This window comes from Elgaria multicarinata, chromosome 15 (genome assembly GCF_023053635.1).
Source record: "Elgaria multicarinata webbii isolate HBS135686 ecotype San Diego chromosome 15, rElgMul1.1.pri, whole genome shotgun sequence".
Taxonomy (NCBI): Eukaryota; Metazoa; Chordata; class Lepidosauria; order Squamata; family Anguidae; genus Elgaria; species Elgaria multicarinata.
The window spans coordinates 8,456,964-8,469,811 of NC_086185.1; the positions used below are offsets into that span (position 1 = coordinate 8,456,964).

General features: G+C 44.1%; 1 protein-coding gene across 2 annotated transcripts in view; it reads left to right on the plus strand.

Annotated features, from left to right (window-relative positions):
* Nucleotides 1-3,931: 3,931 nt before the first annotated feature.
* Nucleotides 3,932-12,848, plus strand: part of LOC134409389 (phosphatidylinositol-binding clathrin assembly protein-like) — a 63,914-nt gene continuing 54,997 nt past the window's right edge. Inside the window, exon 1 of one of the 2 annotated variants that reach the window (XM_063142104.1) lies at nucleotides 3,932-4,273. In XM_063142104.1, the coding sequence (XP_062998174.1) occupies nucleotides 4,144-4,273 (130 nt within the window). In that variant the 5' untranslated portion in view covers nucleotides 3,932-4,143. The remainder of the gene's footprint in view (nucleotides 4,274-12,848) is intronic. The other variant, XM_063142102.1, reaches the window with a different exon arrangement.

Sequence of the window (12,848 nt, forward strand, 5' to 3'; positions counted from 1 at the left end):
GTATCGCCAATACCAACTGGCAGTGCCTCTCCCAGGTTTCAGGAAGGACTTTCTTCAGGCAAAACATGGTTCTACCTCTGAGCTATATCCCTTAGACCTCCATCTTGTCCTCCATGCTGCTTAACCCCGATCTGAAACAGCTGCGGGTTTGGTGGTCCAGTGTCACCATTACGCTGAAGACACCCAACTCTCTTACTGGACTAGACAGAAAGGGGATCAACCAGTTTTAGATGAGATTACATTCCCCACAAGACTCAGGTTTGCAGTTTAGGTGTACTCCTGAATTCAGCCCTGAAACTGGATGATCAAGTTAATTTTCCTAGGAACTTGTTTTATTTGCTCTGTATTTTTATTTTTGGGTCATTACCTCTTCTGCACTTTTGCCCAGCTCACTGCGGAATGTGTGTTTCATTACTGCCAAGTGTGCACAAGAATATTTATTCAGCGGTTGACAAGTAAGGGCCAGTTCCTGGGTGATGTTATTCACATGCTTTCTTTCCATTCTCAAACTCCCTGTCATGTAAACGAGACCAGCTCCATCAGCCTCCTCCCTGAGCAATTTTCATTCAATTTTTTTTCATTCAAGAGAAAACATAGCTGCACAATGCCTTCTAATTAGCAGCACTAGGAGTCCACTGTCTGGAAGCACCCTGCATTTGTTTGCTGTCCTCTTCGCGGCTTCAGTGCCATGTCTTTTAGATTTTTAGCCTTTGGTGCAAGCTGGTCTGGGAGTATTTTTAGCTGAAGAGTGAGGGTTAAAATGCTTTAAATAAACAAATAAATAATGCAGGCTTCTTCATGGGCCAAATCCCTACATTCTAAAGTCGCAACAAAAAATACCCTCTTCCTGGAAGATGGCATTATCTCCCTAGAGGACACAACCTAGAATCATAGAATCGTAGAGTTGGAAGGGGCCTATAAGGCCATCAAGTCCAACCCTTGCTCAATGCAGGAATATACATTAAAGTATCCCTGACAGATGGAATTTATATTGAATTTATTGAATTTATATACTGCCCCATAGCCAATGCTCTCCGGGCGGTTTACAAAAGTTTAAAAACATTAAACAGTGAACATGAAAAAGTATACAAAATTTAAAACCATCAAAAATATAAAAACAACAGTATAAAACAACAGTATCCATTTAAACAACAGTTCTGGGGTCCATTAAAGGACTCTAGTGTGGGAGAGCCCACAACCTCCCTAGGTAACTGATTCCATTGTCGTACTGCTCTAACAGTCAGGAAGTTTTTTCTGATGTCCAGCTGGAATCTGGCTTCCTTTAACTTGAGCCCGTTATTCCATGTCTTGCACTCTGGGAGGATCGAGAAGAGATCCTGGCCCTCCTCTGTGTGACAACCTTTTAAGTCCTTGAAGAGTGCTATCGTGTCTCCCCTCAGTCTTCTCTTCTGAAGGCTAAATATGCCCAGTTCTTCCAGTCTCTTCTCTTAGGGCTTTGTTGCCAGACCTAGAACAGGGGCAGAGCTTCATAAGCAGACCTTAAAGTCATAAGGAGTGGTGTTGGTGGTCATATGGGCTTTGAACACTAAAACCAGAATCTTGAATTAGGCCCAAAAACAAACAGATCACAAAGTATTTTAGAATAGGTGTCTTGTATTATTGCCAGCCAATTCCTGTCTATAGGTAGCCGGTAGCATTCTGTTATTTACTTATGACTTTTACCAGCTGCAGTTTCTGCACCATGATCAAAGACAGCCCCATGAAGAGCACATTAGTCTAATCTGGAAACTTTCTGGGCTTCCCATTTCCCTTATTCAATGCAAACATTCTCACTTTCCAAGATGATGTGAAACAGTTGTATTGTGTGGTTCCAAGGTATGTGTTAAATGGTGTCTGATGGGACAGGATTTAAACACCTTAAGAAAATGAGGTTCTAAAATCTACGACATCCTTAAGCAGAGTTCTGAAACTGGCTTATGCAAACTTACATTAGCAAGCCATTACAACAAATTGATGCAAAAACTGTCTTTCAAATCATCCCTCAATTTCAAGGCTACGTATGATGAAAATTACAAAATATCCTGTCAACAAGGAAAAGGAAGTGTGGACGTGGGTGCTTAGTATGAATGAAAGATGTGAAATTCTATAGTATTGCTCAATCTGGCATTTCAATGCCTCTTTTTGGGTCTCTTGGTCCTAGAATCATAGCATGGTAGAGTTGGAAGTGGCGTATAAGGCCATCGAGTCCAACCCCCTGCTCAATGCAGGAATTCACCCTAAAGCATCCCTGACAGATGGTTATCCATCTGCCTCTTGAAGGCCTCTAGTGTGGGAGAGCCCACAACCTCCCTAGGTCATGGGTTCTCTTGTCGTACTGCTCTAACAGTCAGGAGGTTTTTCCTATGTCCAGCCGAAATCTGGCTTCCTGTGACTTGAGCCCATTATTCCGTGTCCTACACTCTAGGATGATCGAGAAGAGATCCTGGCCCTCCTCTGTGTGACAACCTTTCAAGTACCTCCGAAAGCATCCTGGTTACAACTTGCCCGTTACCTGTAGTATTTCATATAAGTCTTGGAGCGAGTACCAAAGCCTAGAAGAGTGAACTGTGTGGGGTTTGAGAATGACATCTACTGATTCACAATCAAATTTCACATGTGAGAAAGAGAGAGAAGGTGTATGTGTGTGTATGTGAGAGAGTATGTGTGTGGGAGAGGTGTGCATGCGTGTGAGAAAGAGAGAAGGTGTCTGTGTGATAGTGTGTGTGAGAGAGTGAAAAGGTGTGTGTGAGAGAGGGGGGAGGTGTGTAAGAGAGAGGAGGTGTGCTTGTGTGTGAGAGATATGTGTTCGTGTATGAGTGTGAGGTGTGTGTGTGTGTGAGAGAGAGAGGGGGGCTGTGTGTAAGAGAGGGAGAGAGAGGTGTGTGTGAGAGAGAGAGACAGGCGGGAGGTGTGTTTGTGTGTAAGAGAGAGAAGGTGTGCATGTGTGTGAGAGAGGTGTGTGTGTATGAGAGCGTAGTGTGTGTGTGTGTATGTGTGTGAGAGAGAGGGGGGCTGTGTGTAAGAGAGGGAGAGATGTGTGTGTGTGTGTGTGTGTGTGTGAGAGAGAGAGAGAGTGAGAGAGAGGAGTGTGTGTGTGTAAGAGAGAGAAGGTGTGCATGTGTGTGAGAGAGGTGTGTGTGTATGAGAGCGTAGTGTGTGTGTGTGTATGTGTGTGTGAGAGAGGGGGGCTGTGTGTAAGAGAGGGAGAGATGTGTCTGTGTGTGTGTGAGAGAGAGAGAGGAGTGTGTGTGTGTAAGAGAGAGAGGTGTGCATGTGTGTGAGAGAGAGGTGTGCATGTGTGTGTGTGAGAGAGAGAGAGGGGCGTGTGCGTGTGGCGGTGCGAAGGGCCTCGTCCGGCCCAGCCGGCCTACCCGCGGGCGGGGACCCTGCGTGGCCCGCGGCAGGGCCGGCGCGAAGGGGAGTGCCGAGCGCGGCGGGGGGCGCCATCCAGCCATCCATGGTGGCCGCCGGGTCACCTGACGCCGCCGCAGCTCCGCCGCCATTTTGTCTGGGAACGTGAAGAGGGGGAAGGAGAGCGGCGCGCGCGCGTGGAGGCGGCGGCGGCGGCGAAGAAGAAGGAGGAGGAGGAGGAGGAGGAAAAGAAGAAGAGGGGCCCCGGGCCAGGCGGGGAGGGCAGAGCCGGGGCGGGACGGAGGAGGAGGAGAACAGCAGCAGCAGCAGCAGCAGCGGCGGCCGCTTCTCTGGCGCGACGGATCCGAGCAGCGTCCCCTGAGGGAGGGGAGCCCCCTCCGCTTGGCCTCGGCTGAACCTCGCAGTCGCAGGGCCGGGCCGGGCTCCGGGCTCGGCGGGGCAGGGCTTCCCTTCGGCGGGGCGGTGACCGGCGCCCCTGCTGCTCCTCCTCCTCCTCCTCCCCGCTGCCGTGCCGCTGCCCGCCTCCTTCCCTCCCTCCCTCCCGCCGCCCGTCCTCACCGCCTTCCTGCTGCTCCTCCTCCTCCTCCTGGGCTGCTGCTGCTGCTGCTGCTGCTGCTGAGGGGCTTTGGGCGTCGGGGAATTCCTGGTTGCTGCTTCTGGGGCCGAAGCCGAGCTGGAAAGCGACTCGAGGCCGCTCCTGCCTCCTCGCCGCCGCCGCCGTCCTCCTCCTCTTCTTCTTCCTCCTCCTCCTCCGCCGCCGCCGCCGCCGTCATGTCGGGCCAGTCGATCACCGACCGGATCACGGCGGCGCAGCACAGTGTCACCGGCTCGGCCATCGCCAAAGCCGTCTGCAAGGCCACGACCCACGAAGTCATGGGCCCCAAGAAGAAGCACCTCGACTGTGAGTCGGCGCCGCCGGGCCGGGCAGGCCGGGAGGGAGTTCTGGGTGGGTGCGTGGGGGAGCTTGACAGCCGGCGGGTGGTATAGCCCCGCCTCTGGTGGGACTCTACCTGCCTGGCTTCGAGGCGAAAGCGCTGGCCGAGCAGGGGAAGGTCATCCGTGGGGGGCTCAAAAGACACACTGGCGCAAGACCCAGTCCTCATTTGGGGGTGGGGGTGGTCGTGAACACCAAAACATCAAACTAGTTTCATTTTGGAGAGGAAAGCAGGAGCACACCCACCCACCCACACATACACACGTATATTGTTTATTTATTTGTAATAATTCATTTATTATTGCATTTGTATCCCACCTCCCTCCCCCCATCTTGCAAGGGACCCATAATTCACCTCCCTTCCACTTTATCCTCACAACAACCCTGTGAGGTAGGTTAGGCTGAGAGTCAGTGACTGGCCCCAAAAGGCATCATGGTCGAGGGAAGACTTGAACCCAGACCTGTGGAGTCGTACTCTAGTGCTCTAACCACTCCTCCACAGTGGCTCTCCGTTATCTATAGCTATATATTATCTATGCCTGTGTATATATATATATGGAGAGGGTGACTAACAAGCCAGGCATGACAGGTTGGTTTCTGTAATCTTAGACTTGCTTACCTAGAAGTACGTCTTGTTGAAGTTATTTCTCCGTAGCCATCGCTAGGCATTGCCCATTGGGTAGAATGGATTTGGTTTTGGTGTGGAAAATTATTTTATTTATTTATTTATTACATTTATATACCGCTCCACAGCCGAAGCTCTCTGGGTGGTTCACAAAAGTTTAAACAGTAAACATTAAAAAGTATACAAAATTTAAAAAACCATCAGAAACATAAAAACAACAGTATAAAAACAAGAGTATCCATTTAAAAAACAACAGTTTGAACTGGGTAGGATTGATTCAGCTGTGTTTTGGGGAGGGGGCTTATACTCAGATTTGCGGGGGGGGAAAGCAGGGGGTAGGTTCAATTTCAGTGATAAAATGGAATTAACAAGGCAGGCAGGATAAATCCATTTAGCGGGCTTCCACTGCAGAATATGTTTATTTTGTGGTTGAAATATAACCACCATACCAAGTGGGATAAACTCATTTTCAGAGATCCAAATATAACAAACAAGCAGGAAAGTTACCCCACCCCCCTCCACACAAACACAATTTATCCCACTGGGAATTCCTTCTCCTGCTCCTTGATGACTCCAGTTGGCACATCTAGTCCTTGATTGTGGAGCGATGGCATTCTTGGTGAGGACACCGGCTTGTTGTCTTAGCCTCTCCATCACTTTTGCCTATTACCTGATAGCTTGTTGTGGCTTTGGTTGTACGTCACGTAAGAAACATCTGCAATAGGAGCTGGATCCTGCCAGTGTTGCAGCTGTTGTCAAAAAGTAGTGGCGAGGGGGGCAGGGTGTTGGACTGTGATGTTGACAGCGTCTGTGCTCTACAGGAATAGCCTTCAGTCTTATCAGATGCAGGATCCACTTTTTAATCCCAGCCCGCATCATGGGACCCACTTCATTGTGTACTCCTGTCTTGGGGGGACGGGGACAGCTGTAGTTCAGAGCACATGTTTTGCATGCAGAAGGTCTTAGGGTTCATTTCCAGTCTTAAAAATAAAATAGAAGTCAGGTACCAAGTGATGGGTCTCCAAATTTTCTCCCCCTCCCTGAGTTCTGGAAAGCTGCTGCCAGTCAGAGTGGATAATACTGGGCAAATAGTCTGTGAGCATCCATCTGATAAGATAGCTTCCTGTGTTCAGAAGTTCTCTTTTGCTTCCTAGGATGACCAGGTGTACAAGAGGGCAGGAAGGTCCCTTAGCTGTATCCAACAGAGAATTTCAGGAGATGCAGCATGGGGGTTTAAAGCAGAACCTGCTGAAACCACCTTTGCTGTAAAACTCTGAGGCAGAGAAACCTGCCTTTCTCTGCACCTGATAGTTTTTCCTCACTCTTCTCAGTAAACAAAAGCGTCAGGTTGTTGCATAGTTGTGGGTCCTGACCCATGGAATTCTATAGGAGGTTAAAGGGAAAGTGCAAGGGAGGTTAAATGCTTTTATCACACAAGATCAGTGGTACTTGGCTATTCCTTTGGAATAGGGTCTTACCTGTGCCTTCACACCAGTTGCTGGGGAACCTGGGCGGAAGGGTGCTGTTGCACTTCTGTCTTGCTCTTGGGTTTCCCGTGGGCAGCTGGTTGTCCACTGTGAACAGAGTACTGGACTAGATGAAGCCTTGGCCTGATCCAGCATGGTTCTTTTTTACATTCTTGTGCCATGGTCAGTCATTACAGGGTATTAAAAACACCACCAAAATGTATAAAGCAGTAGTAACAGTTCTTCTTTTGCTGGCAAGGTCAGTACCTCTGAGATTCTTTCCTCTCATTTGGGTGTACAGAATTTATACGGCCGCTTCCAAATAATTGAAATTAAAATATGTCTCCTCTAAGAGGTCAGCGAGTGAGTGTTGGCAAGTCATTCTCAGCCTAATGGAATCTGCCTCCAAATAAAGAACATTCTTGACCTGATGCCTCAGAAGTCTGAAGCCTTCTGTTAACACTTTGACCAGATAAGATGTTATGGTTCTGGTTATTCGGAGCTTAGCAGTTTAAATAATCTCAGTTGTTCAGCCGAGTTTTATACATAAGGTTAAAAAACTACTGTCCTGAAGGAAGAAAGTTTGCAACCCAAGCTACAAGCTTGCTGGGGGAAACTGCTGTCTTTTGGCCTCAAATCTTTAAACATGGAGCTAATTCTACCCTACCTTATCTGGTTGTTGCAAGGATTACTGAGCGAATGCATCTGAAATACTCTGAATACTCTAAAGTGGTAATACATATGCTCAGCTATATTATTTCATCAATGCAGTTTGGTTCATAACTTACTAGACAATGTGGATAAAACATTGGACTACCCAGCAATGTATTAGCTCTGTTTTACTCTGTACAGCACCATGTACATTGATGGTGCTATATAAATAAATAATAATAATAATAGCTGCCTCTTGACATGGAGAGGAGCATGTAGATGTGCAATGTAGTTATGCTGGTATATGTTGCAAAACATTTATTGGACGTTTGGCTCTTTCCTGGTATGTTTCCTGTTATTGTGGGTGAAAATTGCAACTCAGCATTAGGATTGGACCCCTCCAAGTTTCCAGTGGGCCCAGCTGCGATGCAGTGCAGGAACCATGTCATCTTACTCGATAGTGTTATAGTTTTGTGTGGTTGCTCTGCTTTGGTCTTGTTTCTTCAGATATGTAAGCGTTATATTTTGCAGGCCATAGCTATGGTCAACTGTTCTCTGTAGGGATCTGTTAGAGCCCTTCCTGTATTTTCAATTTCTTTATTTAAAAAGCAAGTCTCTAGATTTTATTTATACTGAAAAGGAGGCAGGCAGTATTTCACCCAATGGCTTATTAAAAGCATTATCTACTTCCAGTGTTCTGGTCAGTGGATGCTTTTTTTAAAAAAACAAAAACAAAAACCATTAAAAATTATTTCAGTTTTTGATTCTTTACACTGACTTGTGATGATTCCCTTTGTGTATCCTGAATATATTGATGAATGGGACCTTCTCATGGTGCTAAAAAATTCAAGCCTTCCCCAAAGCAAAAGTAGTTCGAAATTTGAAGAATTATGCAGCCTCTGTTGTCATTAACAGAGGCAAAGCTACTGTGAGATTGCTCTTTGAATCCTTTAAACCAGCTTTTTCCCCACCTGGTGCTCTCTAGATGTGCTGGACTCCAACTCCCACTATCCCCCAGCCAATCATGTCTGGCGAGTCCCCCCATCGTATGTTTGTGAACTTATCCTCATTTAAACCATAACTTATCTTTCATACTTACGCCTGAAGAGTTATGATCATGATAGATTGTAAGCCTATGCGGCAGGGTCTTGCTATTTACTGTTTTACTCTGTACAGCACCATGTACATTGATGGTGCTATATAAATAAATAATAATAATAATAATAATAGTTTTCGAATGAAAGGAAGTCAAAAATAATTGGAACGTTATAATCGCTTGATTTCAGAAGAGTAGTTCATTGCTGCGAACAACAAAGGCTGTTGAGGCACCTGAAAACTTAATGGATCTGCTATTGCTTGAGTATTTGAGAATTGCTTGGCCATCCCATTTTCAGTCTTTACAGCCCAAGATACTTTCTGTTTATGACATCAGAAGATTTTTTTCCTCTTCCTTGTGGCTTCTGCTTCCTGTAATAGACTGAAGTTCAGATGTAAGCTTAAAATCAGTAAACTAGACTGTTCCAGGAAATTAGGAAGTGGTGTCACTATAAAGTTACTCAACAGCTTTGAAAGTATCAGTATGGGTAACTCCCCCCTCCCCCCCCCAAACCACACAAATTAGGCTGCACTCTTGCGCATACTTACCTGCGAGTAAGTCCTCTTAAACTCAGTGGGACTTATTCCTGAGTAGACATGCTTTGAGTTGTTGGTGTACACCTGTTAAAAAGAATCTGTAACAATTTCACTACATTGAGCAGAGCCAAGGGCTGAACATTCCTTATACAGCTTGTCATCATCATGATGTTTACAAGTGGCTGTGAAGTGCGGGTGTGATTTCTTGTAGATCATGTTTCTGTGTAGAAAAAAAATCTATACTGCCTAATTCACTCAGTTTCCTTTGTTTGGAAAATGCTTTTTATTTAATGGTGACAGTGTAAGGGTGACCAATGTTGGGGAATTATATGAAGTTGAGTGACATCATTGTGGTAAAGAGGTGAGCAAACACTTACAGAAGCTGTATAATCCTCTAGCCATTTTTCAGGGGTGTTGGTACAGAGTCAGTATGGAAATATGAAAAAGTGCTATCTTAAACCATAACCAAACCTGAAATCAAAGTAAGTTTGTTACAAGCAATATATCAAATTTAAGTATAATTATGCTTATTACAATAAAATCATATTAGTAGAAAATATTTTTAATCTTAAAGCAAATACATACATTTAAAATTTAAACAAAATAGTCCACGTACATCAAACATTAAACAAAAATCCCCAAACACCTTTCATCCATACAGGTCTTCATCAGTGGGAAAAGGATATGTGGATTTTTTAAAATATATATATATATATATACAAGTATTAAAAAACAACTTTTTATGCCCCAGATAAAAAATATGTTTATTTACACTCTACTTAGAAAACAATGGCATTTCATTTTCGCCTGATGAAAATAACCTGTTCTAGTCTGCCCAATATGCTTTGACCTATCAGTCATGGGCATTTAATTTTTGTTTGCTATTTTGCTTTTGTGAGGTTGGGATTGGGCAAAAGAAGAGCGAAGCAGAAAAGAGCAACAGGGGAAAGAAGAAAAGACAAAGTTATCTAGTGTGCAGACTACTTTATCCCCATACTTATCATAAACTGTCATGGCTGCTGGTCATAAAAAAGACGCTACATAGGAATATTTTTATGACATTCCTTCTAGCTAAAAAAGGAAAACATGTAATATGTACACAGTGCAACCCTAAATAATGGTATAACTTATTAATAGGGTGACCATATGAAAAGGAGGACAGGGCTTCAATACAACAGTTGTATTGAAAAGGAAATTTCAGCAGGTGTCATTTGTATATATGGCAAACCTGGTGAAATTTCCTCTTCATCACAACATTTAAAGCTGCAGGTGCCCTGCCCTCTTTTAAAGCTGGTCACTCTAGTATAGCTCCTGCACTTTAACTGTTGTGATGAAGAGGGAATTTCACCAGGTTCTCCATATATACAAACGACACCTGCTGAAATTCCCTTTTCTATGCAACTGTTAAAGATACAGGTGGCCTGTCCTCCTTTTCATATGGTCACCCTAGGTATAACAGTTACACCATTATTTAGGGTATATCAGTTTTTGTGAACCGCCCAGAGAGCTCCGGCTATTGGGCGGTATAGAAATGTAATAAATAAATAAATAAATAAATATCAATGGGAAACTTTATTTAAATCAGCCTTTTCTCCCCTGGTTTAAATAATTTAAATCATCGATTTAAATCACCTTGACTTAGATCATTCCACCCTGGAACTTACAAAAACAAACCTTAACAAGCATAAAACCCAGATCTTGCCATGTTCTAAGAATCAGTAATAGCTCATGGTATGAAAAGTTCTGATATGCCTACATGGGGTCTGAACCAGAGCACTTTGATGTATGTGAAAAACTTCGGAAAATTTTTCTAGGCTTCTGATCATACCCTCTTTCTGCAGCTAAATTAAGCTACTTTTCATTTATTGCTCAAGATGCTATTCTAGCTTCCTTCATACTCGAAGTATAAGTAGCATATTCATGCTTTAGACATTTCAAGGAATAAAGAGATCATATATTCTAGCTACCGCTATGTGGCAAAGTAGATATGGGGGAAAATCTGTATTAGTGCAACACCAGTGATACATCAGCTGGCAATTTTTTCTTACCCATATTGACCCTGTAAACAAAGTAAGTTTAAGAAAACTGATACAAACAATATATCAAATTTAGGTATAACTATGCTTATTACAATAAAATCATATTAGTAGAAAATATTTTTAATCTTAAAGCAAATACATACATTTAAAATTTAAACAAAACAGTCCACGTACATCAAACATTAAACAAAAATCCCCAAACGCGTTTCAACTATACAGGTCTTCATCAGTGAGAAAAGGATATTTGAGAAATGATCAGATTGATTCTTCATTTATATAGAAAAGCTTCCTTCAGCTCAGTATATCTGGTGGGTGCACTTGTTTAGTTTTGAGATTAACTAACTGTAGGGCTAGCATCTTTACATTCATATTATTAAATATTAACCAAGTTATTCTTCAGAGGAACTTACCGTAGCATGCTTTTCTACACAGAAAGAAAATCCTTCAGTCTTGAATGTGTAGGATAACTACAACATGTTTATATTTGGAAGGAAGTACTTCATCATGAATTCTGCTGATATTTGTTCAGCCCTTGTTTTCAGTGTAATAGAATAATTTACATTACAGTGTGGAGTCTTAATTTATACCTGCTGTATCAAATAATATAAAGTTCTTCATCTAAGGTGGTACTGTTTGTTCTTTGGCATATCTGATGGACTGCAGATACTCTCTTTGTGGCACCTTCTTCACACAGTGCATAGTTAAATTATGGAACTCACTGCCACAGGATAGTGGTAGTGAGGTACTGGTTACTCTCTATTTGGCCCTGGTTAGGCCTCATCTAGAGTATTGCGTCCAGTTCTGGGCTCCACAATTCAAGAAGGACGCAGACAAGCTGGAGCGTGTTCAGAGGAGGGCAACCAGGATGATCAGGGCTCTGGAAACAAAGCCCTATGAAGAGAGACTGAAAGAACTGGGCCTGTTTAGCCTGGAGAAGAGAAGGTTGAGGGGAGACATGATAGCACTCTTCAAATACTTGACAGGTTGTCACACAGAGGAGGGCCAGGATCTCTTCTTGATCGTCCCAGAGTGCAGGACACGGAATAACGGGCTCAAGTTGTAGGAAGTCAGATTCCGGCTGGACATCAGGAAAAACTTCCTAACTGTTAGAGCAATACGACAATTTAACCAGTTACCTAGGGAGGTTGTGGGCTCTCCCACACTAGAGGCCTTCAAGAGGCAGCTGGACAACCATCTGTCAAGTATGCGGTAGGGTGGATTCCTGCATTGAGCAAGGGGTTGGACTCGATGGCCTTTTAGGCCCCTTCCAACTCTACTATTCTATTATTCTGTGATTCTATGTAGTGATGGCCACCAATTTGGGTGGCTTGAAAAGGGGTTTGGATAAATTCCTGGAGGCGAAGGCGATCAATGGCTACTAGCCCTGATGGTTGTGTGCTGTCTCCAGTATTTGAGGCAGTAAGCCTGTGTGCACCAGTTGCTGGGGAACATGGGTGGGATCGTCCTGTTGCACCATGTCCTGCTTGTTCATCCCTGGCCAATGGCTGGTTGGCCACTGTGTGAACAGAATGCTGGACTAGATGGACCCTTGGTCTGATCCAGCAGGACTCTTCTGATGTTCTTAATCCTACACAGCATTCACCAGGTAGCCTTTTTTTTGTCTAGACATGCATAGGATTGTGCCTTTAGTACACTCGTTTCCCAGTTTCTTACCACTTCTCAGTAGATGGGAGAGCTCTTTTGGTTTTGTACCTAAAGTAACTTCTCTCTCCATTCACCATCTCTATCCCAAAAATGGGCCTTGATGGCAATCTAGCTTCTGTTTGCAAGTGGATTATCCTAGCAGCAAGATTTTTCTTTTACTGCTGATCACACTTAAGAGAATAATTCATGTTGATGCTATCTAAATATTAGCAACTTGCTGAGCTAAGAGGATTGGCAGTGCTCGTGCTTTACAGGTAGAGACAGAGAGAGGAATTTGAGGTATCGTGTTTGTTTTTATTGGTCAGTACAGTGGACAGCATGTTGAGCCTTGTATTGAAGGCAACCTGGGTTTGAATCCATACTCAGTTATAAAGTTTACTGGGTGGCTTTGGGCTAAGTCACTGCATCTCAACCCAAGAATGGCTGTAAGAATAAAATAACAGCATGCAAAATGCCCTGAGCTC